The 22,225-nt window shown below is 43.1% G+C and overlaps 1 protein-coding gene across 4 annotated transcripts in view; it reads right to left on the reverse strand.

Annotated features, from left to right (window-relative positions):
- Positions 1-349: 349 nt before the first annotated feature.
- The window catches only part of LOC112455181 (transcription factor Sox-2-like), a 95,845-nt gene continuing 73,969 nt past the window's right edge, over positions 350-22,225 (reverse strand). The window contains exons 3-4 of one of the 4 annotated variants that reach the window (XR_003040834.1): positions 17,787-17,913; positions 350-798 (exon numbers count right to left, since the gene is read on the reverse strand). Coding sequence is in view for 2 of the 4 variants with exons in the window: in XM_025016951.1 (XP_024872719.1) it covers positions 741-798 (58 nt within the window). In the remaining 2 variants the exon portion in view is untranslated. Of the gene's footprint in view, positions 799-10,514; positions 10,684-17,786; positions 17,914-22,225 lie in introns of those variants that run through there. The other 3 variants (XR_003040833.1, XM_025016951.1, XM_025016952.1) reach the window with 3 other exon arrangements.

The raw sequence follows: 22,225 nt of genomic DNA on the forward strand, positions 1-22,225 counted from the left end.
TTCCGTCTTCTTCCGTTATTTATGTTCTAGGATCCGAGGAGACGGTGAGGTATCGCATCCCTCGTTTCTTCAAGGAAGACTATAAATTCGACGTTGCTACCGATTAATTGAACAATTATTCAAATATTTCTCGTCATTTTTTTACAACTATTAATTTAATTTTTCAAAAAAAAAGAGTACTTTCGGGAATAAAATATTATATAGAAAACGTCGCAAAAATTAAAATTATTCTGATATATTTTATATAATTATTTTAAAACTTAAAACTTAAATATTATATAATCGCTTATTCTTATCTTAAGTATATTTTTCATTCATTTTACAAAAGTATATTTTATTTTGTTGAAGAATATTTGCAAATTAGTAAAATTTGATAGAACTATACAATTAGCGTTTATATATGAGACGTAAATGTGATTTATGACGAAGGACATAGAGTTATTTGAATTCTCGTATTTCTAGAAACTTTCTCTTATTTATGCATACCGATCTACCAAAAAGAGAACAGCGCGCTTAAATGCTTTTAAGCGAGCGGCATGAATTATTTAAATGCCTGCACTTACTGCACAGATGCGATAATGATAATTGACGATGCTGAGTAACGATAATTGCGCGCGATCTTATACGTAGCTATAATAATAACAATTATCCATGCGCTTCGTAAAAGCATCATGGAAGTCTCATGATCTCTAACAACATATAAATGTAGTTTCGTTCTAATTTTCATTTAAGAATATTCTTCACGATTCCGAGTCACGTCTCAGCGTCACGTAATGCGCTTTCTCCAGCCACTGATACCTGCAACAGAAAAATTTCAGCAGATTTGTGAGATGTTTATAGGCTTAGCGTAAACTTAGCGTAATCATACGAAAACATCGAGTAAAAATGGATTAAAGCCCAAAGAAACGTCACAAATGTTAACTAAATATCGCAAGCATAAAATATCGCAAGCGAAAAAAGCTTTCCAAGGACAGGGATATATGTATAACGATACCTAAAGGTTCTAAAGGAGGGGATCTGTGGAAGGATCTAAAAATATCTTCAGAGAAATAATTTCACTGCGGAAAATTTAGATCGCGCGTTTGATTTATTGCGTGACTACGCTCGAACCGACCTTCCTCACGTTAGCGTAAACGCAACTACCGGAAGAGCTCGCTGAGTAAACGCGCCTGATCTGCATCGCAAGCGCGAGAACCGCAGTCGAGTTGTACGCCACGGTGGGTAGGTCGCATCCACATTTCCTCCCTCCCCTCCCTCTCTCTCTCTCTCTACGTGTGTGACCGCCACTGTGCGACGGCGGCGGTGGCGGTGGCGAGCATAAGAGGGTGGACGTTTAACATATGAGTGGCTACCAGTGTTATTAATGCGGCGGTAGCGTCGTGCTCGGTTTCTTCCTCGACGAGAGCCCACGTACTGGGCCTTAGATCCCAGACGGCGTACGGTCGGGACTAGGGGCCACCCGCGGGTCCTACGGACGCGCACACAGGAGGCGAGAGGAAGGGCCCCAGCCCCGGGCCCCGGCCCCTGCCCGCCAGGCAGGAGCGCGGGATGGGGTACGGTAACACGACACTCGGAAACCGCGGCACGACCGACGTCGTGCAACGGCCTCGAACCATCCCCAAAGGAGTTATGCCTTCCTGCCGGCATGCCGCCAGGATGCCTAATTAATATGTGCTTAGCCCCGGAATGCTGCTCGTGTCTTTGGGAGCTACGCACGTTCACGCTTTCCGGAGGCAGCAGAAGGAAGGGAGGATCGGAACGCGTATCTCGAACGTTGGTCTATATGCGATACGGTATCTTGAAAATCAGATTTTGTACCGGTAATACACGAGAAAGTATTTGATTGTATTAGACAACGCTATATTAAGTAACGAGAGGTATTAATAGAACTTTTTAATATCTTGAGAAAAATTGATTAAGAGATAACTCCTTTTTTCCGTATGGAGTAACATTTGAAACTTTGCATTACTAAAATAATTCAACGCGCGATATTTCAAAAATATATATCTCAATATTACTGGCTTTAAAACATTGTTCTGCTCAACGATTCATGCCCGAATCACGTGCAATTTACCAGCTAAGCGCACGTGGGAAAAATTCGACGTGGGTGTGCCCACCTGTTTCATGTGTCCAAGAGAGGAGAGAAGTAGCCGGTGGACCTGCCTCCCTCGTATCCGTCGCGATCGCTCGCGCGAGCGGGGCGTATAGGCAAATATCTCTCGCGCTCGGCCAGGACATTAGGAGCTCTCTGGCGTCCGGAGGATTATAAATCCTTAATACAGATCGGCACGCGATGCTCGGCTCGTTAGGGTGATGCATGGCCGACTCTGGTGTCCCGTGGTGTACGGTAGCCGGTACCAATACGCGCGTACACCACCGTACCGCCGCGTGCACGCACACACGCGCGGAACGTTCGGTTCCTACGGGAATAACTGACACCCACACGCATCGGTGGACGCCAGGTAATAATGAGAGATCGGAGATACGGCCCGATATTAATTGTGCGCATCGAATGTGGCTACGGCTGCTGCGGCTGGGCCGCTGTATCCGCACGCCGTAGAGGGAACAGGCCGCGCTACCGGCTTACACCGATCCTTCGGCGCGATATGTACGATATACGATACGGGAACGAGCGTGGTGGACCTGACCTCCCGGTCCTCTCGCTGCGGCGGCGGTCGCGAAGGAAACGCGCGAAAAAGTTTCCTCGAAAAACTGTTCACGTACGATTGTGATATGATGTTATCGTATCAGGTCGTATTATGGGACTGGTATCTAAAAATAAGAATACACCAAGATATATAAATATTTCTCTTCAGGAATTTCAAGATTACTTGAGATATATAAGAACTACTTTGTAGCGCAGTAACAAACCTCGATAAAGTCACAAAAAAGTTACTAATTGTAAGATATCGCGCGCCTATCTATCTATGTGACTGAGAAATCCATTTGTTGCATCAACTAAATCTTTGGTTGGATATGAGCAAATTCTTTAGTTAATATAACAAAAAATGTGGTTAACATAGCAAAAAAATCTTTTGTCTTCATTATGTGAACCAAATTTTTTATTAACTAAAGAATTTGTTTGCTCATATCCAACCAAAGATTTAGTTGATTCAACAAAATGGGTTTCTCAGTGTATGTCAGAAAATGACAAAGTAGAAATAAATGTTTGGAAAGAGAAATTATTGTATACTTTAATCTATAAAAGCATACCCTTTTAAAAAATGGTAGCAGCGCCAAGTTTTTTTGCATTAAATATTTTTTAAAATTTTTATTAAATTTAAAAATATTACCAGTTTTTTTCAAAGATTAAAATACACAACAGCTTCTTTTTAAACATTTATTCCTACATGGTGCCATTTTCTGATAGCATATTTTTTGTAGATAGACAGGCGTATATTTGGAGTATACTTGACGCCTTTTTTGTATCTATTTTTTGAAAAAGTTAGTTTTTATAGATATCATGCCTTTTTGAGTATGTTAGATACGATTGATGTATGTATATGTGCATGAACTCGATAAAGTTATTGGAAGTTATGTTTTGCTTCAACGCTTTTCATGCAAATCTTTCGTGCAATTTGTTGAATTTTACAAATTGTACTAATCAGTACTGTCAATCTATTGACTTAGAGAATTAAAATCTAAAAAAAAAAAAAAAAAAAAAAAAAAAAAATTTTTTTAATTATGAAGGGAATTAAAATTAAAAAAAAAAAAGTTTTTTTTTTTTAAATCGAAGCATTAAAATTTTCAAGCGTCTAAATGTTGTTAATTTAAGTATTTTTCAAATCTCGAAAAAATTGTTACTTGCTATATGCAAGGGTAAAAAAAAAGAGAAGTTAGGATATCAAAGTAGATCCTGGAAGACAAGGGGATGGCTACCAATCCGGGTCGTTTCGCCGGTGATTACTAGGAGTGGACAGATTGAGACGGTCCTAGGGCTCCTCCCTCGTCCTTCTGCCGGTGATCTCTATGCGGGCTTCCCCGGACGACCCACGCCCAGGACGTTCTATTCCTCATCCTTCCAACGAAGAGAGAATATTCCCTCCCTCATGCCGACTACGAGCCACTTTGAAGATACGATCTCGAAACAAATTACGAGTCCCGCTCTCGGGGCTCGCCCTATCTGGCTGAATTAAAATAATCGCGGGCCGTTAGCGGTCGGTCGTGTTTTTTAAATCGGTCTACACGGATCGGTTCCCCTACGGAGTTTGTCAAAGGCCGCGATGCAACGCGTCTACCGATGCGTTCGCCATTAAAGTTGCACGCACCCGCGACGGTGCGTATAATAATGAAGTCTCTCGAATTAATAACGATAACGGATTGGTACTCCGTAATTCTTTCCTTTCATACAAATCTTCTTAATGCCACGGTTAATCGTCGGTTATTCGTCCCGCAGAAAAGCTGGGGTAAACATAATAAACTTGGTAGTTTTAGATTTCAAAATGATATATACATAAAATTTAATAGGTTTAACACTTCCGATAAAATGTAACGACTTTTCTTTATAATTGAAAGCGAGTCGAGTACATTGACATTTCAAAACGAGATCGTAGATGCTGCAATGCGAGAAAACCAAGGTAAATACATGTACAATACATACGTATATATCGTTATATAGCGGTGAGGTGCATGTACCACTCGGCCGCAGCTCGTCTCAATCCGGATTACGGTAACACCTGACCATCCGCAATTTTATCATCCTCCGTTCCAGAAAGATTCCAATTTTCTTCTCTCGCCGCGTAGCTTTCTTTCTACCTCTCCCGGCACCGCGCTTTCCCATCCCGTCTCCTCTCCGTTCCCCCTTTTCCTCCTTCTCCTTCTCCTCCTCTCCGTGCGCTTTTTTCCACCGTCCATGGACTCAATCTGTGTCTCATCGCGGATTATTGGGATTTCGCGAGGATGAGGAAGAAGAGGAGAGACCGAGGCTCGCTCGACTGTCTGAGCTTCGCCGGGCTCGGCTCGAAACTGGAAGCTGTAAGACTGCCGACACACAAGGACGAGTCTTTAATTCTTTCCGTCGTCAGCCGATCTCATCGCTTCGATTTTCTCCTCTAGATAGGTGAATTCGACCGATTACTCACGATGTGGGACAAGTAAATGCGAGTACATTGAACTTCCGCTGAGAATCGATAATAACGAAGTAATGCGACAACAGATAATGATGCGGCATGAAAAATCTGTCCGTGGCCTCGTTATATTGATGACGGAGAAGATAATTGGACGATGATAAAATCTCTTCCCGATTGTAATATCTCCAGTCAGGATATTACAACCGGATACAAATTGGAGCTAAATATAGTATTCGGCAAACACGGATACATCAACTTTGTTACAAGGAGTGCTAAGAATTGAAACAAAAAGGGAAAAATATTATTGATAATTTAACAATTAAATGAATCACGAGAAGTAGAGCAGCTGCAATTCTCTCTTTCGTCATTGAATACAGCAGAATTCTTGCGATCATATTAGAAAAACGTCGGCGCTGACACGTCGAGTTCGCTGTCATTCGCGCAGGAGCGACAGGGTCACGATCGTCACGCAAATCCTCTTACGCGGGGAAACAAAACGCGACGAAGGCGGTAGGAAATAAACCACCGCCGACGGAACGCAAAAATAATGATCCTCGTGAGCGTGAGATAATTGGCGCAAGGAGCTTGCGCGTCCCGCGGAGACAGGGACAGAGGGAAGAGATGCCCTGCGAGATCAAAGGACCTTCACCTTCATCCAGCTCCCAGCGTTCGTCCCGATATCCTGGGAAGCTGATGGAAGAGAAGGGGGGGGGAGGAAGCTCCTTTTTATCGTTCCTTCCGCGGAGAGGAGTCGCAAGCGACGCCGACGCACGAAATCGATCCGATGATTAATTTTCAATCGCGGCTTAATTACGCCGGGCGGCTAAGCCCGATTGAAGAGGCGTCCCCGGATAGTGAAAGGGCGGTCTGTGTGGTGCAAAAAAAAAGAAGGAAAAAAAAGGGAAAAGAGGAGATCACGTGAAGATGGAGAGAGAAAGAGAAAGGCGAGGGAAAGAGAGAAAATGAGAGAGATAGAGAAGCCGCGTCCCAGTCGCCCCTACAGCCATTGAATAAAAGGCTCTTCGTTCTCTCTAGAAGAGGATTGTGTCCAAGGATGAGGACACGCCGGCGCGGGGATGAAAGGGTGGCCGTTCGAGAAGCGGGAGGGGTGGCGAGGATCGACGCAGGACACGATTGCCAGGAACACGTGATTAGATGGCCCTCCTTCCACGCGATTCTCCAGATTGGACACCCCCGTCGTTGGGAGACGTAAAAAATGCAATCGGCTCTTACCGTAATGAAAAAGTCCCGACCCCGGGTAATACGGTACTGGTGGCAATATGTGTGCGTGCCCGCGCGTGCGCGCACGCGCGTGTGTGTATGCACGAGCGCTCACGAATACACGAGCATTCTGCGCGTATTTGTAGATGCACGAGAGCACGGCTGCTGGATCGCAGCAGCATTTGCAGCTGTCGCGTTGCGAATGATGGTGCATTTAGTATGCCTGGAAATCCTAATTTTTACAAACGAAGATAAAATTTTTCTTTATTATATTACGTTAAATAAAAAAATAAGTAACATAAATTGCATATATGTATGAAGCTTAATAATTTTACATTTAAACCATCGCGCATTTATCTTCGCTTTGAAAAATCTAACATGACGGATTAAATCTTTAATAATTTGGCTTCCTATTTTGTTTCAAACCTAAAGATAACTTGTCGGCTAAAAAAATGGAGTTGGACAATATTTCACATTATCGTATTATGTATCAAGAGGATGAGAGGCAGGAACGAGCGTGTTAGGTTTTAGATGAGAGACGAAACCGCCGTAAGGTCGAGTTTAAGAGGCCATAGGACAAGATACAACATCATTGGGAGAGCAAGAACCCCGTTACTCCCGTGATTCATCGGTCTTTTTACGCTGGGTGGCCAGAATAATTCACCCTAATGCCCCACCTAACTGCCTCCGACCCTCGTTGCCCGATTGTTTATTGCCAAAAAGCATTTCTTTAATATATATCATTCTACTCTCTAAAGAGGACCTCGTCTCCTTTAGAGAGGAAAAAGGGGGCGAGCGAGAAAAAAAAGAATTCTGGCATGGATTCGGTGAGATTTACCTTCGCGAGACTTCAATTTCTTCCCCGACGAGTACTCGCGAAAAGCGGGACAAATAAAAAGAACCGCAGGAAGCAAAACGAGTATTGCTCCCGTTGCTGCAAATTTACATCTGTATAAATTCGTTTGTAAAATATTAGTACATTTTTTTAAATTATTAGTCGCGTTATACATTAGAATAACACAGTACATTTTGCACGTTGGATTTACACGAGCCTGTTGAGAATTCGTAAAAATTAACTCCGAGCGCGCTCCGGAAAAAACATCATCGTACACGCAATTAGCCGCGGCTAATTTGCGCAACTCTTTTTCAATTATCGATTCGCAATGAATTTGCGTCCATCTCCGTTAATATGTCCGCGGATATCGATTCGCGTCCCGCTCGCAGCCATCGAAATACCTTTGAAAAATATAGCTTCCTCTTTTTCGTCAATGGTCCGTCGTATATCAGAACGTATCGGGGATAGAAGGGAAGAGGGCGAAGGGCAGCGCGGAAGAAGGGGGAGAGAGAGGAGGTGGAACTGTCGAATTGACGTACGATACGAGGTGTATTAATTAGCGGCGGGAGAAAATTGCGACTGAGCATAGCCTCCGGGATTGAAATCGTTATCGAGGGGGGTTTACCTCGCGATTTTGATTTAGCCCCGGCCTTCCACGTCAATTCTAATTGCGTTTGACAGTAATTTGGCAAGGGAGAGAGGGCTGATTGACGGTTAAGCCGCGTGCGGCCACGTTCGGCCTCGCCCTGTGTTTCCTCTTACGTTTTCTCCCTCTTTTTTTTTTTAAACCGATCTAACAATAATATTCCTCGTGCGTGGGCGTGCACGATTGTGTGAGTTTTTGCACGCACGCTACACCAAAGATAGTTTGAGATACGTATATCCGATATGCAACCGCAGCCAATTAAAATAATGCCGATGTTAATTAAGCCGCTATGCCGATCATGTCGTGTGACGTGTACGAAATATACCATCGCTCCGACCGTCATTATGAAAATGCGAACGTATTGAGAAATGATCGTAATCCGATATTCCGGATACATTGCAGAAAAACTGAATCTTGAACATATTCTAAGCTATTGAACTGTTACGCGAAGAAATAAAAAGGCTCAAAGATTGAGTAAGACATGAGAGCCTATAAAGACAAGAAATCTATATTGAAAATATTAATCAAATTTACATGATTATATCAAATCATATTTTGTTGCATCAGAGAATCAGGATTGTGCAAAGTGCGCGACATATGGTATCTTCGAAGAAGATAGCAGTCACGTGGAGTGCGGCAAGTGCACGATTTCAAATTGGAGCAGCAGAAATTGCGAGATGGCCGATCTCCGGACGGCGAGACAGTATTAGCGCGCGAGAATTAATTAAGCCATTAGTCGGTGCTGATGCACGCCTGTTAATCATCAGTCACTAATTATGCTAAGCAGCCGAGGTGCAGCAGGGACGTGTGGTATGCAGGTGAACGCAGTGTATTACAAGGCCGTTGCACGTGCTGCATCATCGATCCGCGAGCGAGAATGCAAGCGCGATACGCTTTTGCTGTAACGTCGACGTGCGATTTTGGATATACGATATCGCCAGTCGTCTTTTTGGTCGCAGATCTTTACACGTACAGACAATTTTCCGATAAATATAAAAATGCTCACTTGTTTGTTATTCTATATAACGTTAATATACTATTTAATATACTATTTTTTATTATTTATCAGTATTATTTCTCGGTGTGTCATTTCTGTCATATCATTTTTTTCGCATTTAAAAGTAAATATATAAAAACCACGATTTAGCTGTATTTACATTTAAAAAAGAAATTACTTAATATTTACACATTTTCTCGTGGCGTAATTTTTTCATTTTTTAAGGATTCTTTCACAGAACAAGCCGACCGAAAATCTCATGGACGTTCAATGACCCGACTTTAAGTTGGATACCCTCGATATCGCCAAGGGTGGTGGCTAAAACAAAGGGCTGGTCTCGGGTTGGTCGATAGTCCACGGCCGCCAATCAGGCGAGACCTCGTCGGCAACCCTCGTCCTTGCGATCCTCCGCAACGGCAAGGGTGGGTTAGATTCCGGAGAGGGTTCGCCCGTCCATGTAGGAGACAGATTCTCCGAGATCGAGAATTCAGGAGAACATCCACGACTCACCAGTCGTCTCCACGGTGACGACTACTAGATGGAAAAGACGGGCCAATATCTTCCCTTCTTATATATACCGAGTGTTCGCCTTTGTCGAGAAGATCGCGAGTAGCCCACTCGGTTTCTATCGAACGATAAACTGAAAACACGGAAGATGCGACTTTACCGCAAGATGAAATGTATAGCGCCATTTTCACGACGCAACACGTCCTAATATCTCTAAAAATATTTCAAAGACTGAATTCTACGACAGAGTCTGCTTCAGAATTGTATAAAATCAAATCAGAAACTTTTACTTCGCCATTAAATAATTAATCGTAAAGATTTTTTTATTCGACCTAATTGACTATCTTTATTAATCATAATCGTCACAATTTGATAATTATAATTAATAAAGATAGCCAATTTTAGGTCGAATAAAAAAATCTTTACTATAAAATAAATAATTATTTCTGTAACACCTAACTAGTAAACAAAAAGCAATCAATATGATATTATATACGTTTTGATTGCTATTTTAGCAACATAAGTAACAATACAAAATTATAAAACATAACTTGAATTACGAATATATAAAATTTATCTCGGTTTTCGTGAAAATGTTAAAAATAAATATGTAGGTAAAAAATGTACTAATAGCACGCTATGAATCTTCATTCAAATAGCTGATATTTTTTATTCGTATTCTATTTCACCGGAATATTTGTTCGGATCTTAAAATTACACGCGAATTTCCGGTGAAGCAGCCATACTCTCATCTCTACGCTGACGACGTTGGCAGAGAAGACGAGCCAAGAAGATCCGCCCTTCCTTACGTCGACCCTCGTCGCTCGCATCAGAAAATTAAACGCGGTCGGCCATTCGTCTTTATTCGAAACATGGCGGATCTCTATCGAGGAGCTGTAATCTCCTCGAAAAAGTACCCCGATACACGAATGCGAATTTATTTTAGCATCCGACGACGATCTCAATTATCTCTGTAATTCGATAATCACGAATCTCGGTGAGATCGTAGCGCTATTCGCTCGACTGTAATTAAAGAAATTAAGAGGCGAACTTTATAGTTAGCTTACCTCGGAACATCATCCTTCGCACTTCTCGCTCGATCATAGAGTTTCGTTATACTTCTACGTCTTATCCAACTTTAATCTTCAATTATTGCATATTTCGAGTTACGACGCAATCGTGGAAGATGATTTAATTTGCACCAGCTATACATATACTAATCGCAACGGAATCACTGGCTATTTGTCTCAACGTATCTCGTTTATTCAACACTTATTTTTATTATACATCCTTACGCGTAAGGTCTACATAAAAACTTATTAAAACGAGCTTAATCATATGTTCATAACTGGTTCTGGGCTGGGGCAGCTCCGCGCGGCAGCGTCTCGATGCACGTAATGGCCCGGCTCTAGAAAAACAAACAGGACGTTCTATAAAATCTGTTCGTTACATTTCCCTAAGATTGTTATTTTGTAATAACGACAAATATAAATTAAGATTATCAACTGAATATACAATTGAAAAAAGTAATTCACAGAAAGTAAAATAATTGTATGTTAAAGTTCTGAGAATGCGTAGCTACTTTCATATAAGAGGATGAGCAGAGTCAACTCTGAACTAAGCTGAATTTAAATAAAAAATGTTTGTTTTTAAAATTTGATACTTGAAAATTTTACACTTTTAATCTCATATATATCTGTCGTTATTACACTATGTAGCATTATTAGGCACTGTTAGACGCAGTTTGAAATAGCAGGCATTAAAGATCATATATAAATATGATGAGTGGTTATTAAACGATTAAAGCAATTTTGTGGATATAAAAAATAATTCCAATTTAGGCACTCCTTTTGAATGTACATGACACCTTTCCATTTCACATCAACTGTCGTAAAATAACATCAGTTGTCGCAGTCACACAAGACACTGATGCATTTATCACGCCGATAAAATTCAATGGCACACTTGTTACGCCGACGAGAGTTGTTTAAAGTTGGGGAAAAAAAGGATAACAAGCCGCTTTTGTAAATGACGAACAAAAACCGAATGTATAAATGGCCGTCGACGAGTTGCCGCGTTGATGAAGAGGGTGGCATCGTCGACGGAGTGGTAATATAAACTTACTGATTGCAATTGCTACCGGTCTTTTGGGAATTTATATATGTATATAAAAAACACATAGCAGCAATAGCGAGCCACTGTTCTCGCAGATCGATGATCGTTTGTCACGGCGCGTTCGCGAGCTTTTTTATTAACTTCCCGCGTGTCCCACGAGTTTTCTACTTCTCTACCCGTGTTTCGCGTTCACGCGCACATGCGCTACGTGTATATCGTGCCGTTAATAATCATGAATAATTATCTGACGCGACATCTCGATATCCGACCTGCTCTCCTTTGTGAGAAGCGCCTTTCTTACTTGTGCGAAACGCGCACAATTGATTACAAGCTACGAAGAATTATTGAATCTCACAGAGTCGAGCCGTTTAATATTTTGGATCGAATGTAATTAACGTTCGACGCGATAATAATTTATTTAGCACAATATTGAATATTGAACGTATTTAATTATCTGAAAAAATAGATTCAATAATTTTTATTTTCTTTCTCGTTCGAGCATTGATTGTCTGAATAAGATAAGTCGAAGCCGATATTGATTTTTACTATAATACGGCGAAACGAGCGGCAAATCCAATTTTGAAAATGAAAAATCGTAGACATTTCGGAATAGACACGATTGTGGCTCGATTTGAGAGAGGTACTCGTAGCGGATAAATTTTTATCGACGCTTGTTCCGGCGTGCCGAGCTTATTAAGCCGTCCGTCCGTTTGTCCGTTCGTTCGTTCGTCCTCACAATGGCCGTCGGACGGATGGAAAGCCGCGAGCGAAGGTATGGAAGATTCGCAATCCGTACCCAATCCTCTCTTTCAGTGTAATTATTTTTACGCGAGTCGAGAGTTCCTGCCGATGACAGCCACGACTGCCGACGGAGGCGGAGGTGGAGACTAGACGAGACGAGACGAGACGAGACGAGACGAGACGAGACGAGACGCGACGCGGCGCGACGCGACGCGACGGCGACATTGCGTGTGTCGGTCCGGCGCGGCGGAGAGGCGACATTGGGTTGGTTTCACCGAGTAGAGAGACGCGAGACGGCAGGTGGGACCTGGGCTGGTCCGGGTCACCCCCTGCAACCCGCTCGCGCGAGTTGCAGCTCTCGCGGGAGAGGACAGAAGCGGAAAACGCGACGGATGGGAAAAAGTAGGCGAGCTGGCGCGTGACGAGCGAGGGTGGGACAAAGATCGGTGTCATTGGCAGCATCTCGGCGAGCTGGAAACCGACAAGCGGAAACTGACACGTGACTGGAACACCTGGCGAGCCGATAGAAACTGTGCGCCGTCGGTGTGCGAGTGCAACATCGCGCTGACTTCGACTCGAGTCTCCTCGAAAAGCGAAAACCGGACGGGAATCCGAAGACTCTCTATCTCGTTTGAAAATGCTAGGAATGTCCGCTTCTTTCTTCACGGAGAAGAAAAATCTCAAACGACTTTTGTTTTCACAGAGGAAATATGATTACGTCCTATTTCGTGGATAGTGTTCTATTTTATATAAATTCATTCTAATCTTTATGATGTTTAAATACAACTTGCAAATCGCTGTAAGTAGACTTTATGTGGCACGAGAAAGTTTATCATATGTATGCATAATAAGAGCAGGAAGGGTACAGTTTAACACGGGAGTAATGGCTCGAAGTAAGTGAGTAGCAAGTCAATCGGCGAGCTTTCCGAATTTAAAATCCGTATTATTCTCTGCGGAATACACATTCACGCACTACTTTTTTAAATTTTTACTTACACAAAAAAAAGAACAGATCTAAACAAACTATTGTGTTTCAAAGAAGAAAGAACACGTATGATTGATAGAAAATAAGTTTATAAAGAATATCAATGCAACTACTCGCAGTCCAATTCTCTTCGGGAAGAAAATCGCCACCATTTCGTTTCCTGCAGCGTTAGTAAAGCGGCTCCCGCCTGATGTAATAATAAGCAAATATCCCGAATAATAACGAGGCGCGTCGCGAGCAATCTTATGACAGTATAATCTTCCACATTACGTACAGCTTAATCCGATCCTGGACGAGGAGAGCCAGCGTGGATGATTCGGAGGGGGGACGAAGGGGGGCGACGGGGAGGTAGCGGAGGATGACTCTGCGAGAACGGACGCGCGGCCAGCCAGAGCGCTCTGCCCGCTCTCTGGTTCAATTTCTGGCGTCAATTAAAAAGTGATGCGGACCGAGGAAAATCAGGAATTAACGAAGCGGACCCCGGAGCCGTTCCCGACGTTTCGCCGACGCCCGTTCCCATTCTCGCGGCGAATCGTCCTTAATCGGCTGTCATTGAGGAATCTTAGCAAGAGCCGATCGGGAGATGCCGATCCGATTTTAGCGAAACGTCCACGAAGCCAGAAGGGGAATGAGTCCCCCGTCTATGTGAAAGAATGAACCGAAAGAGAAAAGCGTCGCGTCGTCTGTCTCGCTGCTCTCTCGAGACGTTTATAAATGGAGGAACGAATCATCTTAAACTTATTATTTTTCACTTTTGGACATTTTCTGGATCAAACAGATTTTTCTTTTGCCGGCAAGGAAAGGCAAGTATGAGGTATGGTCGGGCATCACAGGATGTGGTTAGCTTGGGAAAACAGATTTTCAGGATTAACCATACATAAACTACGCGTTCGGGAACCATGCCGATGTCGCTTCGAACGAAACTGACCCTTGATCTTTCCCTCCGTAACGACCTTCTTCCTCCTGCGTTGCGTTACGGCGAAACGGCCTAACCGCGATTCGGACTCGAGAAAGGAGGCTTCGCCTCGTCTCGAACTAGCACCCAGCTGAAGTTCGTTACACAGCGTGACTCGGCAAACACGATTTCTTGGACGATCTACCTCGCCTCGCGCCTTCGATGGATACTCTTTTGCGTGCGCGCGAGCGAGCGGATCTTCTTCCACCACTGGTTTGAAGGAAGCTGTCGCGAGCTACCCATCATTAGCGCAATAATTACCGAATTCGCAGTCGCGCGATCGCATTTAATTGCTCGATATTATTAATCGATCGGGAATCTGCACCACAATACTCGTACCTTTCATGCTCGACGAAAATCGATCGTTCCGATTACAAGTCTAATCTTCGACCATAATTTAAGTCATTCTTTGTTACCAGAATCGGTCGAACTAAAATTGTTATTAATTGATAACGCAATAATTGTGAACAAAATATTTTAAATCGTAAAGTCTTACCTATTCATTTAATTTTGCGAATTTATTTATTTACGTGGAAATAAGCTTTTTTCAAATCACGTCTTAGCGTTTCTCGATCTTAATCTCCGCCAAAACACGGAATAACACGCGATGCAGCTAGATTCAGGGAGGGTTTAGTCGCAGTCACGAATTCTGTTGCGCCTGCTGCAGAGAATTTGCCATTATCCACCCGCCGTTTCGCCAATGTTGACTACGAAACTCCGTAACGGCGTGTTGCAATCGTGAAAGGCGCAGAGCTTTGCGATGACTGTTGCAATTTACCCTCTCGACTAGCCCCGCCTACACCGACTACAACGTTTCTCGTGAATTAACGGCTAGCCGTACAATGTGAAAGTGAATCGTCGAGAATGTATTGGCTGGCTGATTAAGAATGTGTCCACCTAGCACCCTGCGATCATCATCAAGTGACAAAAATCGAGGGAAAAAAGTGGCGACACGTTCCGCGCGCGTATTTGCGTGCGCGAGATTATGACGCGAGCAAATCGGGCGAGTGAGGATGAAAGAAGGGCAGAGAGAGAGAGAGAGGGAGAAAGAGAGCGAGAAAGCGAGGGCCCTTCGCGTGGAAGGTGGAAGGAACGGCGATGCCGCGCGGCTAATTACCTGAAATAACCCATTAGTCCTGTATCTACCAGGGAATTACAAGGCAACTGCTGAGACAGAGAGGGCGCGTCGTCTTTGACGTGTTAATCTCGGCCGGAGGACCGCGCGTTCCTTCCACGGCGCTCTGCCTCTTCTTACCCTTACTCTCTCCTGTTTCCATGAATCAGCACTATCGCGCACCTGAGAAAAATCGCCGACACGGAACGAGCCGCGATGCAGATCCGCCGAATCGATTATCGGCGTAATAAGCCGTGCCATTTGGGCGTGATCCCGGAACGATTCGCGCCGCGAAAACTCTCAGCATGCGACAGACGTTCACAATAATATTTATCAAAAGCTTTATAAATCGCCTTACTATTTGAATTGTGCGAAGCGGTCTTAACTTTTTTTAACTTCGATGTAACATTTTCTACGGACTCTACGGAGCGACGGTTAACGTTTTACGCTTCGTCAAAATAACTTCTTACGTTAAGTTATTTCCATTATTATTTCACTCGACGATCTTATTTCAGGGACTTGTATTAAGGTTATTTTGAGCAGAGATAATTTTCGCCGTGTTTTTCAACAGAAAAGAAGTCCCGCGGAAGAACTGATCGACAGTGCCTTCGGATAACTGCTTGGTAGAGCTTCGGGAGGTTGGGGGCCGCGAAGTGAGAGGAGCAATCACGAACGATTTCATAGCTGTCACCCTCGATGGAGGACTTCGGGTTCCATTTCGAGGTTCCCGGGCCGGGGAGATCCGTGGAATGACGGGGCGCATTCCCCTCATCGCCTGGGAGGAAGCTTTCCCTCTTGAAAAAAATTCGGGATACCCGTCGTCCCGGAGCGGCACGTACCTCGCGCGAACCGATCGATCGGAGGCCGTCCACCTGACGTTTCAATTTTTAATCGTCCGCACGATACATTGCGCCTCAATGTGCACGCAAGAACGGCGAGCGATTTGAGAGATTGGAGAGCGAATCGAATTTCGATCGGGAATTGAAATATTTTATATCCCAATTCATCTCGAAACGTACGTACCTTCCTAAAGTGTCGTCGAAAGGTGATTATTTTTACACTGTCGCTGTGTGTACCCCTAATTAAATTTATTTTTCAATTCAAACCGAGTGACAAAAATAGAAGCGAGCAAAAATATGAAATGGCTCTCTTTCGCGTTAGCACATTGTTGACTATCAATTAACGTACGATCATCATAGGCGTCGTCTGTCACGGGCGATCTTAGGAAATCTTGGAGGATCTGCTCGGAATCGGTTAGTTCCACGTACTTCCCCGTACTACCGCGCTCCGCCTATCCAATTTGTTCGATGGACGTTGCTCAAAGAACGACTCATTCTCGCCGTGCGTACGAGCGATGTCGAAATGGGAGCGTTGGAGGGCCGGTATTCTCGAGAGAGGCGCAGAAGCCCGAGAGGAGAGTTTACTCGTTTGAGCGCGACGAAAGGGCTCGTTCTTGCGAGCGCGGCAAGACTGATGGCGCGAAGGATTTTTTCGCCGGTTACGATTTTTTTTCCTCTTCATTGACTTATTTTTGTAATTAAAGCGACCGCCACGGCGGAACGATCGGTGACAAGGTGCGGCGACCGGCTCGCTCGATCGCGCGAGGGTCAAGCTGTTCGATTTTGGCGATCCGATGAGCGAGTCCGGCCGATCGATGCCGGTAAGATCGGCGGACTATCGAAGCCGCCAATCGCCTAGTTTGCCTGAGCGGAACGAACTCGCCGTGCAGATCGGCCTGTCAAGTGAAACTGGGGCAAAACATCCGCGTCCCGATTTAATCCGCCGGCCGCGAGGAATCGAGTCGGGATCGGTCACGGCGTGAGAGCTTTCTCGGCTCGTTGTAAAGATCGATAGGATGGATCGATTAAACGGCCGCGATAGAGATCGCGTTTGTCGTAGAGATCGCGAGTCGGCGCAACGCGCGCGCAAAGTACGCGCAAAAAACGATCCTTGGTGTTTTGCGATACTTTCATGGACAAACCACCACCGTTCGACTAGCAGAGTCGATTTGCCATTTGCGTGAGTATACTCACGTGAAAATCGACTTTCTACGTTAGCGGACAAATAAAAAAAAATTTATGCTGTCACGCCCTAGATCGTCGCTTAAATGACCGATCGTTATGCCGAGTTCATTAAAATTCAAGTAATTTGCACATTAACGCGTTCGTTAGCAAATTATTAAGTAAAATCAAAATTGCAAGAAAACGTTCCTTTTATCATCTGATCTCTAAATTGCTCATAAAAAATGGGATAATTTTAGGTAAACTCTTGTGTTTCAGATCTTTGCACAAATAATTTAAATAAAACTAAATGAATGCCTTTCTGTCTCCTTCTAAAAATTATGATCCGGCCTACAACATAAGTTCATAGAAAGAAAATCGAGTCAATTACGAATTCGTAGATTAACGTTATTAATACAAATTGAGTGCAAATTTTCTCGTAGAACGCATTTCCAAAATCTCGCGTGAACCTCGCTGAGGAACACCCGGTAGGGATCGCGCGTCAGCAGAAGTAATCAATCTCGAGTGTCTAGTAAGTTTCACGCCTTGCTCGATTCTCTTTCGCTTGATCTAATCTTCTCAGGATTGAAGGAAGACTCACCGTAGCGCGCGAAACAATCAAGGAGCCTGATCCTTCGGTGGTGGAATGGTTCGACATTGTCGCGGCGAGAGTCGTTCACGTCGGCCAGGATTCCTGCACGCGTACGTTGCCCGTCGCGTTCCAATCCCTGCAACACACACAAGACGTGCGTCTGAGAGCGATCGGTCGGGTCCTTTTTCGGCCGTGGCTAAGGTAAAGACCGTTTCCGTTCTGGCGAATTAGCCGCCGTTCCATCGCGGGAAACATGCCAAATTGATACCAACGAGCTATACTTAACTGCTACGGCCAAAAGAAGTCGCGTATCCGATAGAATCGCGACTGACAAAGGAGGAAGAAACTTGATAAAAAAGGAAATTCCGTATTTGGGCATTTTGTCCAATCAGGCATTCGGACATTGGGCATACGCTGCCTAATGGTACGCAAAAAGATAAGTTTTATCGATAAGTGTATCACTGAAAATGGGTTTTTCAATTGTCACGTCGTTAAGTGATATTCTTAAGATTGCTATATATAGGTGGTCCCGAATTCTTGGAGATGCGATATCGCGCGCGGGTTTAAGGAATGCGATATGAAGGCTGTAATATAAGTGAGTCACGCTGATATTATATGTAAAGATAAATGGGACAATTTCAAAATTCATTGCCTCTGAAAATCTATACGTGTACAATAGATTTTCCAATATTGTAATTTTGAAAACATTAGCTATATACTATAAAGACATCCTCGACATCTCATCGTTCTTTCGTCCGCACGTATAATGTAGCTTGTTTAACACAAAAGTTGCATATCCTCTTAATAGATTAATACTACACTCACTAACAACGATTTAATCAATTTAATTATATCGTGATTAATAATAGATCGTTCTTCAACAGTCATTATTAAATAATCGTAGGTTGTCGAATTGACTATGCCGTTAACACCGTGCACACAATAACGAGTTTGTCACGTTTTTGTTCCGATAATTATCGATGAATAACTCATCTACTTTTCTCGGTAAAGATTTTCTTCCGCTATAAAGTTCAACGCTATTACGTCGCTGTTGCGTTATCCGCCGATAAGTAAGCCTCGAGCGCATTAAGGTGAACATCGCGACATCGACTGCGTCTTAAGCGGGTACATCGCGTGTGCGTGTCGGGGATGTGTCTACGCTCGCGTTGCGTGTGCGCGGGACTAATTCGCGAGTTAATTTTATGCAGCGCGACATGCGAGAAGTCGACGCGAAGCGAAGCGAAGCGACGCGACGACGACGACGGTGCGGCTTATCGCCGTCGCAACCGCCTGCGACGTACAATTGCCGCGTTTCCTCCTCGAAAGCGTCTCACGCGCGCATTTCTATCACTCCCAGGTGTGAAAATGACGGATAGCCGTAACCAGGCGGGGCGAGATAGAGGTATAATGCATTGTACGCCTCGACGAACGCGTTTTACGCATCTATTAAGAGTCACGTCATTAACGAGGTAATTAGATGGTTATGAGGAATATGGTTTTATTATAATTCGTTAGCTCCCTTTTCTCTCTTGAACGTGTTAGTACGTCTTGCTCTTCAGTAATTATTTTAGTTAATCATTAATTTAAGTCATCATAATCTAGTGTTAATTTTGATGAAATAATTTTTTTGTTAGTGCCTTATGTCGTGCTATTCAGGGCTTTTAATCTCAAATGATGCAATTTTGTAATGCAATATCGAACAAAGTGTATACAGCTTATCGTTTCACGCGGAGGTGAAAATGACGAATGACCGTAACGAGACGATCCAAGGAGGATATAGCCGAGCCGGACGATGCCTCTTCTCGTTTCCCTTCATTTACGACGAGGTCACGAATGACACGTGACGACGAGTAATGAGCTTGGTTCGTTACCTGCTGCCGCGCGAGGCATTCCACGCCCACGCGTGCAAGAATGTGACGGACGAGGATTGATTTAAGAACTATCGTTAATGTAGAATCACATATGTGGTGGATTTCAGCTATACGCGGTATACCTAAAAAACTAGCGTGTTTCGCAATTTTTCATATAGGTAGACCACGATATGCGTGATGTAATGAAAGCGCGAAAGCTTAATATATCTACAATAGAAAATGGATTCTATTTATCGATCTGTATATAGTCGGAATCCCGTAATTTGTTTGACTAGCAAAGAAAGGAGATTCGATCGAGCACAACAGCAAAAACTGAAATATGGGCGTACAAATAAGCAGGAATATATGTAGAAATATGAGAAAGATCGAGAAAAAAAGACAAGGGATAACCCTTGAGGAAACCAATGAGAATTAAGTGACAACGTGTGCGCGTAAACAGCTGGAAAAACTGGAGAGGGACATAACGAGAATTAGAGGGGAATGAGGTCCTATCGTCAGAGAGCAACTAGACCGAGGTCAACCAACTACGCTCGCGCTGTCCCCAAGTGTCACAAGTTATGTATCCGCACATGCACAGACACGGCTAGCATCATTAAAGATAAAAAAAAATTAACAAACAAAACTACGACAATTCAAAATTATATTATTTTCGTTATAATCATATACACACAGAAATATCGATCCCCTTCGATAGGTTTTAACTGCAATTTTCGAACGCGACGCTTTCAGATATTTCGGACTTTTGCAGTTAATTTTGCGATTTTCTGCTCGCCGTTGGCATTCGGTAGATAAATCCTTCGTGGCAAGATCGTGATAAATTTTCGCGAGGCCCATGAGGGGGAAAGCAATACCATTAGCTTTCGTTTTGAATGGCGACACGAATTACGTTCAGTTGGGAGAGATTGAACAGTATGAAAAAAAGGGTTGCTACCCTCCGCACCGGCGGGCGCGAGCACATCGATGGTATTGTTCGAAAAAAATTAACCCGGGATTTTTATTTACTGCCGTTCCGACCCTCCTACCTCCGCGACTCCGACCCTCACGGAGGCCGATGATCGATCGATCGCCGAATTTACGTGCGTGCTTTTTGTAAACGAAGAATAAATTACTGTAAAGAAATCTTACGTGTACTGGATTCATGGCGCTTGCCATACACGTGCGTTTTTTCTGTAAACTTTTACAATGGAATTTTACGAGAATAGCTAATAAGCATCACAAAATAGTTGTTTAATTCGACCTAACTGACCACCTATGTTGAATGTTAATCTTATCAGTTCTTACAAAAAACATTTTATCAGTTTTGAGATTTGTAAGCTTTTAAGTTTTACTGTGGCTATTATATAAGTTTTGTATAACAGCCACAGTTTTTTACTGTTATGACTTATCATTCATTTATCGAGGAAAATCAATTTCCCTCATTGGATTATCGGCTGCGTTCTGACATCCGACTCCGACATACTGATCGTAGAACCGGCCTAAAACTGTGGCTATTATACAAAAACCTCAAAATGATAAAATGTCTTTGATAAAATTAACATTTAATAAAAGTAGTCAAAGTCGAATTAAACAACTATTTTGTTAGTTATTACTGGCGAAGCAAAATATTTTCTATCTAATAAACATCTTTAAAGCACTTTCTCTAAAACCACGATATTAGTCTTTCACAAGTACTTGAAAAAATATATATATCCGAAGAGATCGGAGAATAATATCGATCGTATCATTCCTTTCTTTTTGGTGGCCACGGCCGGTCGATAGTCATTATAGTGCGATTCGCGAACAATTAAAGCGAAGTGGCAGAAGCAAACAACGATCGGCAAGAGCGCGCAAAGGGAATTAGTATGTACTCTGAAGTTCGAGCCCTTGGCTAGCTTCGAACAGAAGGCGGCCAGGCCGAGCGTGGCAACGCGTGGCACGGTGAGAGTGCGACGGGATGGCACTCAAATATTTACCACACCGTGCAAACAACCGTCGGTATTGTTCTGCGGCGCTACTATGTGTAAATTTAATCTTCCTCAGAGGCTCAAAAAGTAAAGCTTGCGTGCGCGATTGGTGGACGAAACGCGTGGCGAGAGAGAAGATACTTGCTACACGTTCGAAAAAACGAGTGTATAATTTGCAAATTAAAATTGTCCCACAAATCACAGTCTTTATTGACGATTGTTCTTCGTAATCGAGAGATCAAACTTGATTAATTGCCTGATTCAACAATAATCGCCTATTTTTAGTCTCACATACATAGAAAAAAAAAAGAAATATCATGACTTATAATATTCGTATATAAAATGTATAGTCTTGTTACAGAGAATTGGAACTTTTTATTTCAATAACTTTTTTTCATAGTTGAGTTATATAAATGACTTCATTCGAGCAAGTTTTCTTCGCTTAACGCAATACTTATATCTCATTTCAAGATTATAGATTCTTGCGAATATATAAGTCTTGAGTTGACACTTCTTTCTTTCTGTGCATTTACGTCGCATGAATCTAAATCTTTACTCGTGTGTACCTATGCTATGTGGAACGCCATATTTTTAGTTATCAAGATAATAGTTTATCTCACAAACTTCGTTTTTA

Source organism: Temnothorax curvispinosus, unplaced genomic scaffold, assembly GCF_003070985.1.
Source record: "Temnothorax curvispinosus isolate PA1 unplaced genomic scaffold, ASM307098v1 QBEX01005876.1, whole genome shotgun sequence".
Classification (NCBI taxonomy): Eukaryota; Metazoa; Arthropoda; class Insecta; order Hymenoptera; family Formicidae; genus Temnothorax; species Temnothorax curvispinosus.